Here is a 23,468-nt window from a genome sequence, read left to right as displayed (position 1 = left end):
GCGGTTTACAGAGTCAGCATATTGCCCCCAACAACAATCCGGGTCCTCATTTTACCCACCTCGGAAGGATGGAAGGCTGAGTCAACCCTGATCCGGTGAGATTTGAACAGCCGAACTGCAGAACTGCAGTCAGCTGGAGTAGCCTGCAGTGCTGCACTCTAACCACTGCGCCACCTCGGCTCTTGAGAATATCATCCTTCCTTCAACAGACCTCGGGTGAAGTTGCCTTTTCATTTTTTTGCGTGAGTTTTAAAACGTCGCATGGCAAATCTACTCCGATTACAGGGATAAAAGCAATTACGCCGGAAATGTGTTTCATCTCCCTCTCTCCTTTTTTTTGTCAACGGCGTTCGCATCCTAGTGATTGGCTACAATTAATGGCAATCTGATTCCAAAGGCAGATGGCTGTCATTAGGATAAACGTGCGTGATTAGAGGTGTCACGGCTATGGCATGGTGCTCATCTCAAGCGATCCGGACCAAATTCTAACCGGAAGCAAAACGGATGCTAAAACGAAAACATCAATTCAGTTCTGCGTTAACAGGTGCAGGGGGGGCTGATCTCGCCCCAGAATAAACCCAACGATGAAAATACTTTGTTTGAGTGGAATTTTCGGTTGGCCTGCCCACCCACCACAAATATCTAGCCTTCCCCACCCACCCACCCAAAATTTCTTTTAATACGATGGGAAAGAAATTTGTTTTGTGTTTATGAAATTGGTTGGCTTGTGTTCTTTCTCCTTGGGGAAGACTTTGGGGTTTGAAGTTTTGGTGGAACAGTGTTCTTCAAAGTTATGGGGTGTGGGCAGTGGTGGGTTTCAAAACTTGTTCGAACCTACTCTGTGGGTGTGGCCTCCTTTGTGGGAGTGGCTTGCCACCCATGTGACCGGATGGGAGTGGCTTGCCGCCCATGTGACCGGATATGAAGATGCCGACGACACTTGTCAGAACCACCTTCAATTACCCCACACACAGCACTGGCATGCATAAGAATAGGATGTCAACTTGTTTTTTAAGAGGCATCTTTGGTTTGCGTTAAAACAACTTCAACACACGCAAGGTTCTGATTGCACCACAAACGCAGTAGTCATCCTTACCTTTCACAGAGGCCCTGAGTTTTATAAATAGGAGCATGTTAGTGTAGAATAATCATATCCAAGGACCAGTGGTGGGTTTCAAAAAATTTTGGAACCTCTTCTGTAGGTGTGACCTGCTTTCCGGGTCCACTGGTGGATCCTCTTCTAACCGGTTTGGTAGATTTGACGAGCCGGTTCTACCGAATAGGTGCGAACTGGTAGGAACCCACCTCTGGGTGTGGGAAAGGGAATGTGTCTAATCAATCGGATAACAGAATAACAGAGTTGGGAAGGACCTTGGAGTTCTTCCAGTCCAACGGAAAACCCGATACCATTTCACAAATGGCTGCCCAGTCTCTTCTTGATGGAGCACGCACAACCTCTGAAGGCAACTTCTGTTCCACTGGTTAATTGTTCTCACTTTGAGGAGGTTTCTCCTTAATTCCAGGTTGATTTTCTCCTTGATTAGTTTCCACCCATCGTTTCTTGTCCTGCTTTCAGGTCCTTTGGAGAATAGCTTAATCAGAATAGAACTGGGAGGGATCTTGGAGGTCTTCTAGTCCAACCCCCTCCTGAAGCAGGAGACCCTATACCAGTGGTCTCCAACCTTGGCAACTTTAAGACCTGTGGACTTCAACTCCCAGAGTTCCTCAGCCAGGAACTCTGGGAGTTGAAGTCCACAAGTCTTAAAGTTGCCAAGGTTGGAGACCACTGCCCTATGCCATTTCAGACAAGCAGTTGTCTAGTCTCTTCTTTAAAACCTCCAGTGATGAAGCACCCACAACCTCTGAAGGCAACTTCTCTTCCACTGGCTAATTGCCCTCACTGTTATGAAGTTTCTCTTTGGTTCTAGGTTGCTTCTCTCCTTGATTAGTTTCCATCCATTGTTTGGTATCCTTTCCGTCCTTTTTTTTAGTCTACAGTCTTCTTCTTTTTCTTCTTCTTGTGCCGTATTCGTCATCGGTTGTTGGCAATCATGTTGGCGACCCCATTTTTTTTTATCAACAGCTGCATGAAGAAGTCTACAGTCTTTCCGTCTTCTTTTACTTCCATGAAATCCCAAGGCATTGTATTGTGACAGAAGTCCTCTCATGAAGCTTCTTTAGATCAGAAACAGTGAGTGAGTGAGTGAGTGAGTGAGTGAGTAAGTGAGTGAAGAAGAAGAGGAGCAGGAGGAGAAGGAGGAGAAGAAGAAGAGGAGGAGGAGGAAGAGGGAGAGGGAGAAGGAGATGAAGAAGAAGAAGAAGAGGAGGAGGAGGAGGAGGAGGAGAAGAGGAGGAGGAGGAAGAGGGAGAGGGAGGAGGAGGAGGAGAAGGAGAAGGAGAAGGAGGAGGAGGAGGAGGAGAAGAAGAAGAAGAAGAAGAAGAAGAAGAAGAAGAAGAAGAAGAAGAAGAAGAAGAAGAAGAAGAAGAAGAAGAAGAAGAAGAAGAAGAAGAATTGAACTCCATTCGATTGTGTCCGACTCTTGGCGATTCTGTTGGCCAGCTGTCTCCACATCTTCTGATCTTGCATTACTTCCTTGAGTTGTTCTATGTTCTGGCTTATGTCAACTTTGATGATATCCAGCCATCGGGTTCTCTGACGGGCCTTTGGCGCACTCTTATTTTCTAGCTAATGTCTCCTTATACGAAAATAGGCAATAGAAAGATGAAAGAGATGCACACAATTAAAGCAGCGCAACTTACCTGTAACAATTGTTGTGGAATTCATTGTAGCTTGCAAAGGCGATCAAGACCCCAAACCCAGCTCCTAGGGAGTAGAATATCTGTGTGGCAGCATCAATCCATACCTACAAAAAGAGACTTAACTGTGAATGCATTTTTAAGGCGTTTATTTTGTGTGTTTTTTCCCCCATTAAGGCTCAAGAAAAATTGGACAAGAATACAGGTCCTTGACTTAAAACTGTTGGCAACTGTTCGAAGTCACAATGGCACTGAAAGCTGCTTGGCCTTATTGGTGTTAAGGACCAAGGACAGGCCACACAAGTCCAACAAAAACATACATAAATATTAACAAACACTGGAGTTATCCCTCCTTCTGGAGAAGTCTCATTCTTACGCAGTCAATGCGTCATGGTTTATCCATTCTCAGTGGGGGAAAAAATATCACATTATTGTTTCGTCTTTCTTTACGTTAACCCTGTGAAGAACTCTTCTCTGCTGATCCTTTACACCAAAAACATTCTCGACTGTTTACTCTGCAGCAATGCTATTCATTGACTTCACCCGCGACTCGTCCTGCCCAGGGTGACCGTCCCAAACTATTTTTACTGAACTAAATGTTTTTATAAGGAGTGCCAGCCAGCCAGTCAGTCTCCCCTCGTAAGCTCCAGTCTCGCCTTTCTGCGAATGTTGCTCTGGCCCAGGGCTGGCCTAGGATGCTTGCTTGCTCATAATAAATTATGGATTTATAGTCTGAGACAAAGAAAACAATTGGAGAACATCTACAGACACCAAGATGTTTGCAGGAAGCTCTTTTTGGAGAACAATGGCATAACGCCACTCATTCTTCCTGGCAGACTTCATTTTAGAAGCAACTGCTCCTCCTCCTTGTGAAGAAGGCATTCGATTTCAGACATCCTGCTCTGCTAATTAACAGATTAACAGAATTGGAAGGGATCTTGTAGGTCATCTAGTCCAACACCCACCCAAGTAGGAGACCCTACACCATTTCTGATGAATGGCAGTCCAATCTCTTCTTGAAAACCTCCAGTAATGAAGCTCCCACAACTTCTGAAGGCAACTTCTGTTCCATGGGTTGATTGCTCTCACTGTCAGGAAATTCCTCCTTATTTCCTGGTTGAATCTCTCCTTGGTCAGTTTCCATCCATTATTCCTTCTCTGGCCATCGGGTGCTTTAGAAAATAGGTTGACCCCCCTCCTCTCTGTGGCAGCCCCTCAAATATTGTAGCACTGCTATCATGTCTCCCCCTGGTCCTTCTCTTCACTAGACTAGCCATGCCCAGTTCCTGTAACTGTTCTTCATATGTTTTAGCCTCCAGTCCCCTAATCATCCTGGTTGCTCTTCTCTGCACTTTTTCTACAGTCTCAACATCTTTTTTATAGTGTGGTGACCAAAACTGGATGCAGTATTCTAGGTGTGGCCTTACTAAGGCTTTATAGAATGGTATTAGTACCTCGCTTGATCTTGATTGTATCCCTCTGTTAATGCAATTTAGGATCGTGTTGGCTTTTTTGAATGCCACTGCACACTGCTGGCGCATATTTAGCTGGTTGTCCACTAAGACTCCAAGATCCCTCTCACAGTCACTGCAATTAAGCCTGGTTTCATTCAGTTTATACTGTATGTGTATTTTTCTTACCTAAGTGTAAGACTTTACTTTTCTCTACATGAATTTCATAATGTTCCTTCCCTGCTGGATGTTCCCCTGAAAATACAACCTCTCTTCTAGAGAATCCATTATCAATTGCTTAGTTCAGATACCTTCAAGCATAAAGTGCTGTTCCTCACCACAAGAATACCAGAAGTCAAGATGTGGACTGTGATGTCACAACACATGCAAGCTCCCTCTTTCATACTTGGGTTACAATAGGACTTAAAGGCCAGAGTTTGCAAACACAATATTGGGATGTGTGTTTCATCATATGGCCCCTTTGCTCCAACCATGGAATGAGCTCCAGTCCATTCAAGATGTTATGGATCATAATTATCTTAATAACTTCAAGCAACTGAAGACATAGAATGGAGAATAACAGGGTTAGAGGTCTTCTAATCCAACCCCTTGCTCAAGCAGGAGATATATCATTTCAGACAAGTGACTGTCCAGTCTCTTCTTGAAAACCTCCAGTGATGGAGCACCCACAACTTCTGGAAGCAAGCCATTCCATTGATTGACGTCAGGAAAATTTCTCCTTAGTTCTAGGTTGAATCTCTCTTTGATAATCTTCCACCAAAACCCGCCATCCTGGGCCCAACGTTTGGGAAGCCAGGCTCTGCCTGTCACAAGCCAGGACAAAGGGTGAGTGATGGAGGAGTAACACCTCCTTAAAAAACCTTGGTCCAGTTGGCCCGGCTGGGAGCACCTCGTAAGGGCCCCTTTCCAGGGTTACAGGAGAAGACGGTCAACGGTTTTGAAGGTGGAAGAGGGCTCTACGCCCCAACGGCAGATCAAGCGGCAGAAACATCTTCTAGGAGAAGGGAAACTCTGATTACAAACCTCCACTGCCTTGTGGCTATATCCATATACTGGGAAAGGCTTCAGGAGTCAACCTCGAGGCAAAATCTGGAGCCGGAGTCCCGGAAGCAATTCGTGACTGTGTACAACCACATTCTGGTGACTCCTGCAATGCAGCTGGAACCCATCGTATCGACTCTGCCTTTCCATTGGACTATTTCAGCCATGTGGAGAGGGGGGATCTGCTGCTTGGGTAACAGTCTATCCTCCATATGAATCTACCCAGGCTTCGTGCTCTGGAGAGGACACTCCAGCTTTGACCTCTTCCCAGAGCACGATTCCATCTTCTTTTGAGGCTGAAGGATGCCAATGCAATCAAGTTCCCTCAATAGTTCATCCTACGTTTTAGCCTTCAGACCATTTATCATCTTTGCTGCTTTTCTCTGAAGTCTACCTTCGTCTTTGGAGACTGAAGGATGCCAATGCAAAGTTTCCACCCATTACTTCTTGTCTTCAGGTGCTTTGGAGAACAGGTTGACCCCCCTTTTCTTTTGGCAGCCCCTCAAGTCCTGGAAAACTCTTATCTAATTCACCCCTCGTCCTTCTCTTCATTAGACTAGGCAATAAGGTTGCCTGAGAGATTATTATCCAAACTAAAATCAGAGGTTCATATTTTAATACAGACTGTCCTAGTTACTTCTGAAATGCTTTGCTGGGATTGTCAAACCAAGAAACATAAATAAATAACATCTTTAAAGGAAGCTGGGTTTTCAATATGTTATTTGATAATAATAAGAAGGATTGTAGTTACAAATCTCACAAGGAGACCAAATGTTCAAAGGAGATTTCCTTTGGTCTCTCCATGAGAATCGTAACTACAATCATTTCTGGAACAGGAATCTGGAACTGAGAGAGCAGACAGTAGGAGGGTCGAAAACTTACTTGAGCTTCTTTCAATCGTCCAAAATCGATGTTGAGATACGCCTTGATTCCCTCATATGCCCCAGGCAAAGTTAGCCCATGGATGAGTAGCACCGACAGCACAACGTAAGGCAATGTCGCAGTTATCCATACAACCTGTAAGGTCAACACATTAAAACAATGGCAAGTTGGAGGCACTGATTAATTGTCCTCACTGTCAGGAAATTTCTCCTTAGTTCCAGGTTGCTTCTCTCCTTGATTAGTTTCCACCCATTGCTTCTTGTCCTGCCCTCAGGTGCCTTGGAGAACATCTTGACTGCCTCTTCTTTGGGGAAGGCCCTGAAATGCCAAACTGATTTTGCCCATTTCAGTTCTTTGTATTTTTATTTTAGAGGATAGTATCGGAAGAAAACCAGCCATTCAAAGAAAGCTGAACATGGTTTTCAAAATTAGATATATGGTTCTTTAAAAGAAGGATAAAGTTTACTCCTCAGTTATTCTTACTAGGTATTTTTACTGACTTTACAGTGGTAGAGACTAACTTGATTCTGCACCTAATAACGGCAGCAAGACTGTTGGTGGCGCAATACTGGAAGAAGGAAGACTTGCCTACAATCCAAGAATGGACATTGAAAGTCACAAACTTAGCCGAGATGGCTAAAATATCGGCATATCTTAAAGATCACTCAAATGAGAGATATAAACGAGACTGGGAAAAATGGATTGACTATATACAAAATAAATACGGGACCAAGAAATTCCAGTTAGCCTATGCTTAAGATCAGAAATGATTTAAACTGTTAAAAGTTAGTTCAGTAAGAAGCAGCTAAGGTCAATGTAGAATGTCATTAATTTCTTTATTTCTTTTTTCTCAATAGATTTTAGACTGTGTTAGTTAAAAATCCATACCGTGTACGGGTTCTGGGAAGTCGGGGGGGGGGAGGAGGAGGGGGGTGGGGGGGGGAGGGAGGGAGGGGCACACACAAAAAATTGTACTTCAATGTCTTAATGATTGACAAATGATGGAATATTTGTGTGTTTTTTTTAAAGAAATAAAATAAATATTTGACAAAAATAAAAAAACAATGGGATCCATCTATCAACAGTAAATGTTGATTACCAATGCAAGTTCTCTGTTAGGAACACAGAAATCTCTTATCGTTGGAACCAGATTATTTGTTTTACCTTGTCTAGCATGGTTGATATGAGAATCTCCATGGCTTCCCCCAAAAAATGATCTTCCATAATTTATTCTGCATTATATCCAAGATAGCACACCATTTGCACCCCTTGAATCATATCTGGTGCAGAGTTACCATGTCTGGGATATAAAAGTCGTGATCTTCACTTCATACCCGTTAATAGCAATAGCAATAGCAATAGCAATAGCAATAGCAGTAGACTTATATACCGCTTCATAGGGCTTTCAGCCCTCTCTAAGCGGTTTACAGAGAGTCAGCATATTGCCCCCAACAATCTGGGTCCTCATTTTACCCACCTCGGAAGGATGGAAGGCTGAGTCAACCCTGAGCCGGTGAGATTTGAACCGCTGAACTGCTCATCTAGCAGTAGCCTGCAGTGCTGCATTTAACCACTGCGCCACCTTGGTTCTTGTTAAGAACATTCAACCAGCGTTGATGTCTATGGAGATTATTCTCAACCATTCAGGGCCTGGCTGTCGAAAAGGTGCTTTTTCCAAAAGGCAACTGGACTGGACTTCCTTGAGGGTTTTTTTTTATGTTTGAAAACATTTCGCTTCTCATCCAAGAAGCTTCTTCAATTCTAACTGAAGAACGGTGAGAACTAATGAACCTCCTTGAATGAGAAGCGAAATGTTTTCAAAGATTTTTTTTAAAAAAACAAGAAAGTCCAGTTGCCTTTTGGAAAAAGCATCTTTGGGACTACCCCTATTGGTGGTCATCTGGAGTTTTGGCTGCCTTGATCTGGTAATCCTAAATTATTAAGAAAATGTCTATCATTGGTATAGTACAGGGGTCGGCAACTTTAAGCACTCAAAGAGCCATTTGGACCCATTTCACACAGAAAAAAAAACAATGGGAGCCACAAAGGTCCTAACCGGAAGACTCCTGTTCAATTCTGGAGCTGACCACCATAGAGTCTCCTCCTAGTGTGGCATCCTTTTTCCTCTACCTGTCCTAACCGAAAGCCCTATCAATTGTGGAGCCAATCAGAAGTCCAGTTCCCCCACCATAGAGTCTCCTCCTAGTGTGGCATCCTTTTTCCTCTACCTGTCCTAACCAAAAGCCCTATCAATTGTGGAGCCAATCAGAAGTCCAGTTCCCCCACCATAGAGTCTCCTCCTAGTGTGGCATCCTTTTTCCTCTACTTGCCCTAACCGAAAGCCCTATCAATTGTGGAGCCAATCAGAAGTCCATTTCCCCCACCAAAGAGTCTCCTCCGAGTGTGGCATCCTTTTTCCTCTACTTGCCCTAATCGAAAGCCCTATCAATTGTGGAGCCAATCAGAAGTCCAGTTCCCCCACCATAGAGTCTCCTCCGAGTGTGGCATCCTTTTTCCTCTACTTGCCCTAATCGAAAGCCCTATCAATTGTGGAGCCAATCAGAAGACCAGTTCCCCCACCATAGAGTCTCCTCCTAGTGTGGCATCCTTTTTCCTCTACTTGCCCTAACCGAAAGTCCTATCAATTGTGGAGCTCACTGGAAAACCCGCTCCTTGCCATAGAGTCTTCTCTGGCACACTGTGCTTCTCCACCCACCCACCCCCACACACCCGGAAGGTCCTCTAAAAATTTGGCACCGACCGGCGACCGGGAGCTGCAACAGAGGGATGAAAGAGCCACCTGTGGCTCCAGAGTTGCTGACCCCTGGTATAGTATATTATGATAATTCCATGCTGCTTCTGGCTATCCAAATGGAATCAAAAACAATACCTTAAAGTTATAAGTTAAAAACAAAAATTGTCCTACCTTTCCAGAAGTCTTCACCCCTCTCCACAGGCTAAAAAAGAGGATTATCACTACCACCAAGAGGCACAGCACCAGCTGCCACCGGGGCTGGCCGATTTCATGAATTCCACGGCTAATTTGCAAAACTCTCCGCCTATCCAAAGAGAGAAGAGGAAAAAATTAGATCATCTAATATACTGGAGAGTGTGATTGTCTGTCCCCATTCTTCAGTGAAAGTACCACCTACTTTAACTGAGATGTTAAAGAATCAGGGCTTCCCTTTTTGAGAGAAATAGAATAGAATAGAATAGAATACAATACAATACAATACAATACAATACAATATAGAAAATGAATAGGCCAGAGAGGGCATAAAACCAGATACTTTCAACATCTCTCTTTTTTTTTCTTCTTCACCCAACATCTGGAAGCATGTGATTCCCCCTTTTCTGCTCAGGAACTCAAGCCATGTGGTCCTGTCCACCATTAAACCAACTTTCCAAGCAGCCTCCATGTTTCCAGTTTCTTTTCTCCCCCCCTTGGAACTGAACCCAGAAGGGCATTTCTTCCAACAGCTTAAGAAGGTATCTTAAAGGTAAACAAAACCCTCCAGCATTTCTAGATATGCAACAGCCTTTGTTCAAGAATGCCTCAGGATAATCTTCAAGGACTTGCTAAGCAAGACATGGTTATTGGGGGTAGAAGGATGAGTCTCCTGTTATCTCCCCTTGGTGGGCTCTATTTCTCCCTGGGACCCATGCTGAAAGCATACTCTGTAGGAAGTGAAGCCTAAACAGGAAGCAGAATTTAAAAGAACGTGACGTTCCTTCAAGGGTTGGACTGCCTTTGTTTTTCCCATCGTGGTCTTTAGGATGGAGCCAGAAATAATAAACCTAGACTCTCGGCTCCAAAACAGAGAGGAGGAGAGAGGGCTACAGATCTCAGGCATCCATTTAGCAAAGTTGGACCTTGAGGTCAAAATATTTCCCAGGAAGACCCTTGTCTTAAGACAGTTTTGGATAACCTTTCTAGAAGGCACGAAGCTATCTATGGATCACCACCGCAGGCTGAATGCCAAAGGTGCACACACTTTTATTGCCCGATATGCCATTTCTTCTCATTCTGTTATTTTTGGACAGCTTTCTCCCTCCCTCTCTGTCTCTCTGTCTGTCTCTCTCTTTCTCTCTTTCTCCATGCAATGTCTCTTCCACTCTCAATTCTCTCTCTGTTTTCTCTCTCTCCCTCTCTTTCTTTCTCTCTCTCCATGCAATGTGTCTTCCACTCTCAATTCTCTCTCTGTTCTCTCTCTCTCTCTCTCTTTCTTTCTCTCTCTCCATGCAATGTCTCTTCCACTCTCAATTCTCTCTCTGTTCTCTCTCTCTCCCTCTCTTTCTTTCTCTCTCTCCATGCAATGTCTCTTCCACTCTCAATTCTCTCTCTGTTCTCTCTCTCTCCCTCTCCCTCTCTCTCCCTTTCTCCCTCTTTCTCTTTCACTCCATGCAATGTCTCTTCCACTCTCAATTCTCTCTACTCCCAAGTCCACCCATCTTCTTTAGCTGTTCCCTTCATCTGACAACTCTGTGCATACACACACTGGGAACAGGCTCCAGCTGTTCTTCTGCCTCACTGATGTCTGACTCCGAAGGCAGCTGATAAATGTCAGACAGCCCTGGCCCCCTCTCTGCCTCCAACACAGAGCCCTCCTCAGAGCCTTCCCCAGACTCCAGAACTGGCCCATGTTCCTCCCCAACCTCCTCACTGTCCGAATCTGCTGCCAGCTCTGCTGGTGGGCCACAACACCAGGAATGATAGAGGGCGCAATAGCAATAGCAGTTAGACTTATATACCGCTTCATAGGGCTTTCAGCCCTCTCTAAGCGGTTTACAGAGTCAGCATATCGCCCCCACAGTCTGGGTCCTCATTTCACCCACCTCGGAAGGATGGAAGGCTGAGTCAACCTTGAGCCGGTGAGATTAGAACCGCTGACCTGCAGATAACAGTCAGCTGAAGTGGCCTGCACCCTAACCACTGCGCCACCTCGGCAAGCCCTGTAAAGCCTCAGACTTACTCGTAAAACTCAGCAGCAGGAGTATTCTTGAGCTTGGAGCTAACGTTGAAGAACATCGAGTTATTGAGTTTGGGGTCTGTGCAGTTGGGGGTGTTCCAGTGATTATTGCAATGAACCCAGGGAAGCTCGCCCATGGAGAAGGAGGCAAACAGGTAATAGAGAGACCAGGCGATGATAACGTTGTAGTAGAAGCCAACGTAGAGTGCTATGAGGATCACAGCGTAGCCCACACCTGAAGACAAAGAAGAAGAAAAAGAGACTATGCAGGAACTTGGTCACTGGACTCCATTGGGAATCAACTCATTCATGAGATGAAAGAAGTATCATTGCTCTCTGGCACCAGGCCCAAATCTGACACAGAGTTATTGTGGTTCGTTGTAAGGAAGAGGATCTCTGCCGTTACAGTGTTGGCTCACACGGAAGAATTAAGAATCTGCCATCCTAAGTAGCAATAGCCATAGCATTTAGACGTATGTCCTTCTTGTGGCCTGTCGAACGCTGGCCCCTCCAGCAGCCGAATCGGAGGAGGAGGAGGAGGAGGAGGAGGAGGAGGAGGAGGAGGAGGAGGAGGAGGAGGAGGAGGAGGAGGAATGGAAGTGAGGGTCAGCATCAAAAAAAACCTGAGAGCTCCGAGGGGAAAGACGGAATGGAGCTGGCAGAGAGAGAGAGAGAGAGAGAGGGAGGGAGGGAGGGAGGGAGGGAGGGAGAGAGAGAGAGAGAGAGAGAGAGAGAGAGAGAGATGGAGCCTGGGCCATCTGTCAGCCCTCAGATGCTATCAACATCCCCCAGGTCCGGAGGTGGCTGATGAGGAAGAAGAGGAACATCTGGACCCAGTGCCTGCTGTGCGGATGCACAGAAGGCAGAGGAGAGGAGAACAGTGGAAATCTATGGGCCGGTCCTTGGGATGGAAGAGCCATTGCTGCTAGCAAAGCCCTACCTTAGCTCTAGGGATAAAAGCTAGAGGGTGGAGACGAATAGATGTGGCAGAAAACTATTCATCTCCTTGCCAGACAGACTTGTTAGCCTGCAGTGAGAGAGAAACGTTTTGCCGGGGCTGCTGGTGCTCCTAATAAAGGAATATTTGAGAGCCAAGGTGGCGCAGTGGTTAAATGCAGCACTGCAGGCTACTGCTAGATCAGCAGTTCAGCGGTTCAAATCTCACCGGCTCAGGGTTGACTCAGCCTTCCACCCTTCCGAGGTGGGTAAAATGAGGACCCAGATTGTTGGGGGCAATATGCTGACTCTCTGTAAACCGCTTAGAGAGGGCTGAAAGCCCTATGAAGTGGTATATAAGTCTACTGAGTTCACTTCAGAGAATTGGTCGTGTTTGGGAAGCTGGGTCAGAACAGTCCCGTGCCATCACTCTGCTAAACAACTAATCCCCACAACACTGTCAAATTATCTAAAAAGGCAGCGTTACCATCATTATTCTCATCCTCCCTATTCCCTGACTCCTTATCTTCTTATAACTATAACTTGGTTGCTTGTACCTTATGATTTATATTGTTTACTTAGTGTTGTGGCCCAGCAGGAGCCGTTGGAGCTGCCACCAGACTCCGACAGCGAGGGGCCCCCTAAGTCGGCTCTGGAGGATGTGGAGGACCCTGGACAGGGTTCCGACTCCGAGCAGGGCGCAGAGAGGCTGGTTGGCCACCAGGAGGTGCCTGAGCCTTGGACCAGAGGGGAGGAGACAAGGGAGAGTGTTCCTGACGTCAGCAGTGAGTTGTTCCTGGATGCCCGGCACCGAAGAGCTAATAGGCGTCAGGAACAGTTGCGCAGTTACAGGAGGTAATTGCACTCAGCTGGTGGTCATTAGGCTTCTCTCCGGACTATAAAAAGACTGCTTGTGTACACGCCCCTCTTTGCAGAAGTCAACGCAGGAACTAATGTCGGAGAACGTTATTGTGAGCTTGGTAGGCTGGATTGCTGCCATAGCTTGATCTGTGTTGGATTGCTGCCCAAGCTTGTCTGTGCCGGTTTGCTTCCAAGGACCTGTCTGTCTGTTAATTAAATGCCGTAACTTATCTTTGGCTCGAAGTGTGTGTTGGTGTGGGACGAGGGGGGTCTGAACACTTAGTATCCTAGTATGATTTATGTTGATTGCTTATTTAGCATCCGTGACTATCAGGAAGGGTTGTACCTAATGTTTTATGGTGGATGCATTTTGCAATGACTATGTTAATGAGATTGCAATTGCTGTAGGTAGGTCGAGAGCTTAGGCACCGGAAACAGATTCCTTGTGTGTCTTCTAATCACACTTGGCCAATAAACAATTCTATTTCATGTATATACCGCTTCACCGTGCTTTGCAACCTGCTCTAAGCAGTTTACGGAGTCAGTGGTAGACTTGAGGGTGTGGAAACCAAGTAAGGGCCCACTGCTTTATATCGATCGATGAGGCCTGGGGTCTAGTTATGAGACACAAAGCATGGAAAGTTTTCATTTGGTAGCTTTGAAATCAGCTATCCCCAGGGATCCAGACCTTACCCACTCTCATGGCCTTCAGGAAAGCTGTTAAAACCTGGCTGTTCCAGCAGGCCTGGGGCTGTTGACCTTATTGTTAAGGTCCAGTCCCGATTAGAACGAATGCGTGGTTTGTGAATTTTAAACTATCCTTTTTTATTTCTTTTTCCTTCTTTTCTTTCTTCTTTTGTAAGCCGCCCGGAGTCCTTCAGGATTGGGTGGCATATAAATTTATTAAATAATATTAATATTAAGATTATTAATAATAATAATTGATTTGCATAGTGCGCCTTTTTGCAAATCACCATCAGTGAAATGCAAAAAGCCGCACTGCTTGGATCTGCACGCATATTACGAAAATACGTTACGACGTCCTAGGCCTCTGGGTGGGGCCCGACTAGTAATCAATGCCAAATCCGGCGAAACAACTGGCCGCTGTGATACAATTCTGTTGTTGTGATGATGATGATGATGATGATGATGATGATGATGATGATAATAATAATAATAATAATAATAATAATAATAATAATAATAATAATAATAGTTTTAAAAGTTCAAAAGAAATATTAGTAATCATGTCAGAACATTTCTGGAACATTGATTTTGAAACTAAAGGAAGTTTCGTAAATACAGTATGTTTGGAAACCAACGGTTGAGATAAGGAAAAAAAAAGACTTGGCGTAAAACTAGGGTGGCATAAAAAGCAATCATCAAAATGACCAAGAGATCCGAAACAAGAATAAAAACCCGGAATGGATTGAAGACTTTGGATTTACCTTTAAACAATGGGCATATTTTCCATACTGTAGCAGCCCCTTCTCTATTATATTGGCCCAGAGCAAGTTCCATATAAAACAAAGGCATTCCTGCAATGATGAGGAAGAGGCAGTAAGGGATGAGGAAGGCACCTGGAAAGGCAAAAATAAATACAGATGAAAGAACTGCTGGCTTGCATTCTCACGCCTTAAACTCTCTTTTCCTCCCCTGAAGAGGATTGCATTAAAGAATTTGCTTGGAGTTTCTTTCTTTCGGTTGTTCCTAAAGTCATCTTAGATCACAAAGAAGCAGCTGTTGCAGAAACATAGAAAGGAAGAGTATTTAGAACACCCTTGCTCCTTCTTTTTTCTAGACCTAGCCTCTTCGTCATTCTCCACCTCTACAAGACAGATTTTGGTGGCCTTCTCCCTCAATATATTTCTGCTGTTGTTGCAATATATGTGCAAAAGAAAAAGGAGGGAGGAGGGAGGAAGGAAGGAAGACAAAGAAAGAAAGAAAGAAATAAAGAAGGAAGGAAGGAACAGAAAGACAGAAAGAAAGAAAGAAAAGAAAGAAAGAAAGAAAGAAAGAAAGAAAGAAGGGAAGGAAGGAAGGAAGGAAGGAAGGAAGGTAGGTGGGATGGAAGGAAGACAGACAGACAGAAGGAAGGAAGGTGGACGGAAGGAAGGAAGACAGACAGAAGAAGGAAAGGCAGGAAGAAAGAAAGAAAAAAGAAAGTAAAAGAAAGACAGAAAGAAGGAAGGAAGAGATGGAAGAAAGAGAAAGAAAGACACACAGACAGAAAGAAGGAAAGAAGGAAGGAAGGAAGGAAGGAAGGAAGGAAGGAAGGAAGAAAAAGACAGAAAGAAAGAAGGAAGGAAGGAAGATGGATGGATGGAAGGAAGGAAGGAACAAAAAGAAAGAAAGAAAGAAAGAAAGAAAGAAAGAAAGAAAGAAAGAAAGAAAGAAAGAAAGAAAGAAAAAAAATCCAAGTAGCAGACTCAGCCTTAAAACTTAAAAATCTCTTTGCCCATTAATTCTCATTTCCATCGGCCTATTAATGAAGATAGGAAAAACAGTATCTAATATCCACAAAATATCGACAAAGATACTAGACCAACAGGATGTGCTAATATCAGGGTGAGGGAATGATTTTTTGTGTGGCTGTAGGTCACATGTCCCAGGTTGGCTGAGGACAATGATATGGATCGGAGCAAGCCATCAGCAGATGGGTTGAATATGATTGTCAGTGGAAAACCTGCCAGTTTCCCCAGGTATCCCCCGAAACTGCAGCACCAGACGTTCAAGATCTTACCAACCAGTCCAAGATACTCCAAATTCAGATCAGATTATCCTTGTTTCCCAGTTCTCCTCCTCAATCCAAGTACAAACACAGCCTTGTTCTTTCTGACAATTGGTTTGCTAAGATCTGTGCACTCAGATAAAGCTCAATTAAATGAGCAGGTTATAGGATATTAATTTTACTAAGTGTTCTCTCTCTCTCTCTCTCTCTCTCTCTCTCTCTCTCTCTCTCTCTCCCCCCACATGTGTGTGTTCTTATTCTTCTCTCTCTTCTCCTCCCTTTCTCTTTCTCTCTTTCTATCTCTCTCTCTTCTCTCTCTCTTTCTACTCTCTCTTTCTTCTCTCCCTCTCTTTCTCTCTCTCTCTCTTTGTTTCTCTCTCTTTTTCTCTCTTTCTTTCTCTCTCTTTCTTTCTCTTTTCTCTCCCTTTCTCTATCCCTCTCTCCTCTTTTTTCTCTTTCTTTCTCTCTCCCTCTCTCTCCCTCTCCCCCCCCATGTGTGTGTGTGTGTAATTACGGCTGTATTGGAGTGAGAGCTCCAGAACTGAGCTGAGTAAATTCAGCAGCAGCTTCCCTGGGAAACCGAATACTTTTCTCCCATCAGGATGCAGCTAGTTTAAATATCAAAGGGAAGCTACAGCTAATGGGAGATGTTCAAGTTCAAAGAAAATAAATCTGGACAGGTTTCATTCATTTGTACTGTATGGAAGGAAGGCAGGAAAGAAAAAGGGAGGGGTGGGTGAATAGAGGGTGGGAGGAAGGAAGGAAGGAAGGGAGGGAGGGAGGGAGGGAGGGGGGAAGGAAGGAAGGAAGGAAGGAAGGAAGGAAGGAAGGAAGGAAGGAAGGAAGGAAGTCTGCAGGATGTATTCAAAAAGGTCCAAGGAAGGAACTACCAGATGAAAAATCCAAGGAGGTATTTGATGGCCAACATGGCTTATTTATTTATTGAAAAATTCTATCCTTTAAAATTATTTCCTGATTTATATTCAAAGGGAGCAGACTTTTCCAGTTGAGGTTGGGAAAAAAAAGCAAGCAATGAACTCTCAGGCGCCATCTTCAGAAGCCCCAACAAGGTGACCTTGGTTGATCTCACATATTAGTCTTTTGATGGGTAACCACCTCCAAGATAGTCCAATTTTTGTTTTCCAGGTTCCACCCCGATGTAAGGGATTACGGGGTCATAGAGCCGAGGTGGCGCAGTGGTTAAATGCAGCACTGCAGGCTACTTCAGCTGACTGCAGTTCTGCAGTTCGGCTGTTCAAATCTCACCGGCTCAGGGTTGACTCAGCCTTCCATCCTTCCGAGGTGGGTAAAATGAGGACCCGGATTGTTGTTGGGGGCAATATGCTGACTCTGTAAACCGCTTAGAGAGGGCTGAAAGCCCTATGAAGCGGTATATAAGTCTAACTGCTATTGCTATAAAAAGATGAAACAAAAATATAAGGACTCCTGCCTTGGATGGGGGTGGGGTGTTGAAGTAGAAAACCACCAAAGCCCCTTAAAGCACGACGGACCTGCATCTTGGTTCATCTTGTGTAGAGAGAACTGCAATGACTTAATGTCCCATTAAGTGAGTCCTTCCTTGATTCACCCATCAGCCCTCACTCCTACATTCCCCCAGCTTGGACAAAGATCTCGCAACGATGCAAATGAACCCAGCTGCTTCACTTTGATCCTAAAAACCTCCCTCCTATGCGCTGCCCAGCGCTTCCTCCTCTTGTTTTTCCAAACCACGTGATCTCGGACATCAAAAGCATTCATTTCGGGGAACTGTAACCTGAAAAGGCAAAAACTGTGCACAGGGAGAGAGAGAGAGTTTTCATCCACACCTCAACGTTTTGGGAAGGAGCCCTCGGAGACCTCCAAAAAAAGAAGAAGAAGAAGACAAAAATGTATTTGTTCTTTCTCCAGCTTTGTGTGTGTGTGTGTTTGTTTGTGTGTGTGTGTGTGTTTCCCCTGTGAAAAGAGAAGAGGCAGCTTTCAAGATTTCATAGACTTCAACGATGGCTGAACATCTGTCCATATCTTAGAAATCAGCTCTTAAACATATATTATTGTAATTGTAATTTAATAAATTTACATGCCGCCCAATCCGGTAGGACTCCGGATTCTTATGGATTCTTACCTTTGGACTAAGGTGTTTTTTTTAAAAAAAAAAATATGAATAAGCTACATATATATATCACTAAACCATAAACAAACCACAATGGTTCTCTCTACACAGGAACTAAGCCAGATCCAAACAAGCCAGCAGTGAGTGCTTTACAAGCGATGCAGGGCCTGCTTTTAATCATGATCAACGGATCCTAATCACTTTGGGAAGGTGAAATTTGAATGCTTGGCTTCTAAGCGATGTCTCATATTTTTCTCATGGTTTTAAAAGAACATTGTCATCATCTGAAGCATCTCTTCTAACAGAGCAACAAAAGTTTGTTGAGTAGCTTGGACTTTTTCGATCGCTGGGCTCATAAATATTTATTTTTGCAAAAAGGTTCAGTGGTCCAGCTTGAGGTCTGAAGCTACTCATGATGCTTATGGGTACTCATACATGATGTATGATGTATAAGGGTACACATGCATGATGTACAAGGTTACACTTATGGGTACAAATACATGATGCAAATGGGTACATATATGATGCATAAGAGTACACATACATGATGTATAAGGGTATACATACACGATGCATAAGGCTACACATGCATGATGAATATGGGTACACATGTGTCATGTATATGGGTACAAATACATGATGCAAATGGGTACACATACATGATGTATAAGGGTAGACATACATGATGCATAAGGCTACACATGCATGATGCATATGAGTACACATGCATGATGACTCTAGGTACACATGCGTGATGCAAATGGGTACAAATACATGATGCAAATGGGTACACATATATGATACATAAGGGTAGACATACATGATGCATAAGGGTAGACATATATGATTCATAAGGGTAGACATACATGATGTATAAGGGTATACATACATGATGCATAAGGCTACACATGCATGATGAATATGGGTACACATGTGTCATGTATATGGGTACAAATACATGATGCAAATGGGTACACATACATGATGTATAAGGGTAGACATACATGTTGCAAAAGGCTACACATGCATGATGTATATGGGTACAAATACATGATGCAAATGGGTACACATATATGATGCATAAGGGTAGGCATACATGATGTATATGGGTACACACATAGACTCCCAAAGTTATTCCAGCAGTTGGACACAGACAGTGAGACATTCTCTAAAAATCTCCAAACGTTGTGATTCCACCACACCTGAAGGATCCCAGATCAGGAAAAAAACAAACCCTGTTTCATAAAATAAATGTAAATAAACTGATTGGAGGCTGAATCTTCCTCCCTGACTCTTCTTCACGTACACTATATAGTGACACTGGTGGAATGGGGTTGTACTTAAAGTCAGTCCCAGGCCAGCATCGGTAGACAAGGCATAATGGAATGATGTGTTCAAGAAAACAATTCGTGAGTTAAGGCGATACTGAGATTGTTCCTTTGCGTAACTAGATTTCCATTGAACAGAACATGACTTCTTAATTAAGACTAGTTGGCTTTCACTGAACCTGACTCTCATGTGATTAAGGTCCGATACACACACACACACACACACACACACACACACACCTGCAGCTGGGTGCAGGCGTATCAGTGAGCCCATCCATTAGACCCCAATTAAATAATAGGAGGTTCGCCAGGTGTTATGCAGTTGGCAAAACATCAGCAACAATGCCAGTTGTCTCCAGAGCCATCCCCAGGTGAGCTCTAAAGCTGCCGTCCAACTTTTGAGAACGCAAATACCTTTTTCTGGCTACCAAGAGGAAAGACACACACACACACACACACACACACACACACACACAACACACACACACACACACACACACTGCATTTTTCAGTTTAGTTTCAAGGTTTGCGCAGCTGATGGGTCAATGTGCATCTCCCTTTGGCGAAGTTTTCAGAGTCAACTATCAACGTCTCAGATCTGTGTTCTGTTTCATTTGAGACCAATGGCCCTTATTGCGTGCATTCAATGATTCCCAGGCAACGGGGACATCGAAGCACCGTAAAATAGAAGCATTTTGTGCTGCCTACTTGAGAGACCGCCTTCTGCCGATTACCTCCCTCCGACCGATTAGATCGCACAGACTGGGCCTCCTCCGAATTCCATCCGCCAGTCAATGTCGACTGGCGACTACACGGAGGAGAGCCTTTTCTGTTGCAGCTCCGACCCTGTGGAACGATCTCCCCGTCGAGATACACACCCTCACCACCATCCAGGCCTTCCGCGCAGCCCTTAAGACCTGGCTCTCCCAACAGGCCTGGGGATAAGCCCTCAATTGCCCCACCCGAGTGCTGAATGTAGAATGCATGTTGTGTTTTTACTACTTATCTTGTTTATATATTGTTTATTTTGTATTGTACCCCCTCCCTAATGGTTGTAAGCCGCCCTGAGTCCCCTCAGGGAAAAGGGTGGCCTATAAATTTTAATAAAATACCTAAAAAAAAAAAAAAAAAAAAACCTAATCTTCTCTGGCAACAAGAGAGTTGCCAGGGTCTCCATTCCATCAAGATGGACTGGCAGATGCCCAAGAAAACCTACAGATGGTGCCCTTCCAGATAGCTTGTGGATGAGAGCATTTCAACAGTAGGTTCAATCCTCTAGAGCAGTGTTTCTCAACCTTGGCAACTTGAAGATGTCTGGACTTCAACTCCCAGAATTCCCCAGCCAGCGAATGCTGGCTGGGGAATTCTGGGAGTTGAAGTCCAGACATCTTCATGTGGCCAAGGTTGAAAAACACTGCTCTATGGGTGCTCTTTGCTCTTCGCTGTCATTCGGGCGTCCAGATTTGTGCCGCTCAGACGCTGTAGACACGATAGCCTTAGTGCTGGTGGCTTTTCAGTCTTGCAAACGGTGGTTAAAATGGATGGAGGGGAAACAAGTTCTCGTAATACTTGCAATACTTCAATTTAACTGCTCTAGAATTTTGCTGTTTCCAGGACGATGGGCCCCTTGGGACACTATAAAGGCAGGATGCTGGCTGGGGAATTCTGGGAGTTGAAGTCCAGACATCTTCAAGTTGCCAAGGTTGAGAAACACTGCTCTAGAGATTACACACACCCCCGGTCTCCCCTTGTGGTTTTCCAAAGACTTCCCCGTCTTTACCCTCAGTTGTAGAGACTGTTGCCCTCATCCATCTCCAGACCATTTCTGGAACAAGCTGAAGCCACTAGGAAGTGGCTCCAAACTCCATGCCTCTCTTCAGGCTGGCATGATTTAAGCAGAACTTTAAAACTGTATTATGGTTCGGTCTCACGTAGCTTGGAGGTGAGGTGGCCTGTTTTGGCATCAATGTGATCGGAGGATGGACCCCTCTGGGTAAATTGGAAGACATGGATTCGGACGTTCTTCTAGTTGCACGCTCCCAAAACCTCCAACCATTTCATGGTGTTTTTCATTAATACATTCCAACCTGTTCTCCAATAAAATAGTGGAGTTCTCTGTGTGTCCTGCTCTGTTCTATCTTCAAGCGTGGAGTGAAGATGTTCCTTAAGCTATATGTGGGGAAGGTGGAAGGCATGAAAAAAGCTCAGGGAACTAAGTCCTAATGGAAATAAAATATCTGCGCGCTCTCTCTCTCCTCTCTCTCCTCTCTCTTCTCTCTATCAATCTATCACCCTCTTCTCTCTCTCAAACTTTTGCCCTCTTTCTCTCTCTCTCCTCTCTATCTATTACCCTCTTTCTCTCTCTCTCTCCTCTCTCCTCTCTATCACCCTCTTTCTCTCTCAATCTTTGCCCTCTTTCACTCTCTCTCTCTCTCCTCTCTCTTCTCTCTATCAATCAATCACCCTCTTTCTCTCTCAATCTTCCCCCCCTCTCTCTCAATCTTTTGCTGATTTTTTCTCTGTCTTTCTTTCTCTTTCTCAATCTTTTTCTCTCAGTCTCTCTTCTCTCAGTCTTTTGCTGTCTTTATCTCTCCATTCTCCTTCTCTCAATCTTTTGCTCTCTCTCCCTCTTTCTCTCTCTCCTCTCCTCTCTCTTCTCTCTCTGTCTTTTGCTGCCTTTTATCTCTCTCTTTCTCAATCTTTTCCTGATTTTTTCTCTGTCTTTCTTTCTCTTTCTCAATCTTTTTCTCTCTGTCTCTCTTCTCTCAGTCTTTTGCTGTCTTTATCTCTCTCTCCTCCTTCTCTCAGTCTTTTGCTCCCTCTCCCTCCCTCTTTCTCTCTCTGTCCTCTCCTCTCTCTCCTCTCTCTTCCCTCCATCAATCTATCACCCTTGTTCTCTCTCAATTTTTTTGCCCCCCCATCTCTTTCACTCTTCTGCTATTTTTTCTCTGTGTCTCTCTTTCTCAATCTTTCAGTCTTTCTTCTCCCTCTGTCTTTTGCTGTCTTTTATCTCTATCTTCTTTCTCTCTCTCTCTCAATCTTTTGCTTCCCTCCCCTCTCTCTCAGCTTCTACCTCTTTCTGTTTTGGTGTCTTCCCATCTGCTCCTTTATTTCAACTTATTTTAACTTGCAGGGTCTCCACACGTAGCATGGCAAGACCAACCCAGCAAAAGGTACGCAGAATCTCAAAGTCAAACCAACCTTAGCTTTCCTGCAGAACATCCTTCCCACTTGATGGGGACACACCTAGCAGGTCTGGTTGAAAAGCCAAATGAGACAACTCATCACCTTTGTCCATCAAACGGAAGCCCTTCTAGAAATCCCAACCAGAACATTTACCCATGACTCAGAAAATATGTCAAAGAAAGAACGTCAGACTTAGCAATGGGGGCATCGCTCTTTATACCAATTGTTCATTCCTGAACCAACACAAAAGTAACCACAGGGAAATTCCTTAGTAGGGACAAACCTATCGAGAATCGATAGCCTTAACGTGAGTGTACAGGAGATGTACTGTATATTACGTGAGAACACAGGAAGAGACATCAGCAGCCGTGCTACCAAGAACCAGTCCATTTCATCTGTATTTTCTACACCAATAAATAAAATATACTAAAATGCCAGGATTTCAGACTGAAGTTCTCTCATCGTTTTCTCGGGAGAACACGAGATTTTCCAGAGCCATTGTGGTGAACTACCCTGTTTCCCCGAAAATAAGACCCCCCGGATAATAAGCCCTACCAGTTTTTGAGCACATGTGCTAAAATAAGCCCTCCCCCCAAAATAAGCCCTCCCCTGCAAATAAACCCTCTCCGAAAATATTAAAAGCCATGAGTTGACCACACTCACTGCCTCCTGCACCTCAAAAATAGTAAGACCTCCCTGAAAATAAGGCCAGGTGCTTATTTCGGGGGGGGGGGTTCCAAAAGAAAATAAGACCCTGTCTTATTTTCAGGAAAACACGGGTACATCCCTCAATCTTCTACTACAGCTGTCGTAACTAGCGATAGTCCAGTTTCTTCTTCACCAAAGCCACATCCGGAGTTTTCTTTGAAAACAAAACTGGTTGCTGTATAACCTAGAACTGGGGAAGGTGTGTGTGTGTGTGTTGTGTGTTCATTGCTGGAGCCCAACGTTTCCCAAGCCAGCAATTTCCAAAAGTCCCAAATTTGAGCCACGCTGGCTGGAAAACTTGAGACTAGCATCTAGATCAGGGGTGGGTTTCTCGCCCCGTTCCAACCGGTTCGGTTGGAACGGGGCCGGCAGCGTCCTCATGCACGCATGCGGTGCACGCCTGCGTACTAGCGTCTGTGCGATGCTCCAGCTGCTCCTGGAGGATCGCGGAGGCGCTGTATGCATCCTGCGCATGCGTGGAAGCGC

General features: G+C 44.5%; 1 protein-coding gene across 1 annotated transcript in view; it reads right to left on the bottom strand.

Moving 5' to 3' along the window:
* The window catches only part of SLC6A2 (solute carrier family 6 member 2), a 44,743-nt gene that overhangs the window by 16,041 nt on the left and 5,234 nt on the right, over positions 1–23,468 (bottom strand). Inside the window, exons 3-7 of the mRNA XM_087729392.1 lie at positions 14,368–14,499; positions 11,126–11,357; positions 9,079–9,211; positions 6,153–6,287; positions 2,761–2,864 (exon numbers count right to left, since the gene is read on the bottom strand). Of these exons, the coding sequence (XP_087585518.1) occupies positions 2,761–2,864; positions 6,153–6,287; positions 9,079–9,211; positions 11,126–11,357; positions 14,368–14,499 (736 nt within the window). The remainder of the gene's footprint in view (positions 1–2,760; positions 2,865–6,152; positions 6,288–9,078; positions 9,212–11,125; positions 11,358–14,367; positions 14,500–23,468) is intronic.

This window comes from Thamnophis sirtalis, unplaced genomic scaffold (genome assembly GCF_051295495.1).
Source record: "Thamnophis sirtalis isolate CommonGarterSnake01/CBP01778 unplaced genomic scaffold, rThaSir2_p1.2 scaffold_14, whole genome shotgun sequence".
Lineage (NCBI taxonomy): Eukaryota > Metazoa > Chordata > Lepidosauria > Squamata > Natricidae > Thamnophis > Thamnophis sirtalis.
This window is presented reverse-complemented; position numbering and strand designations above follow the sequence as displayed.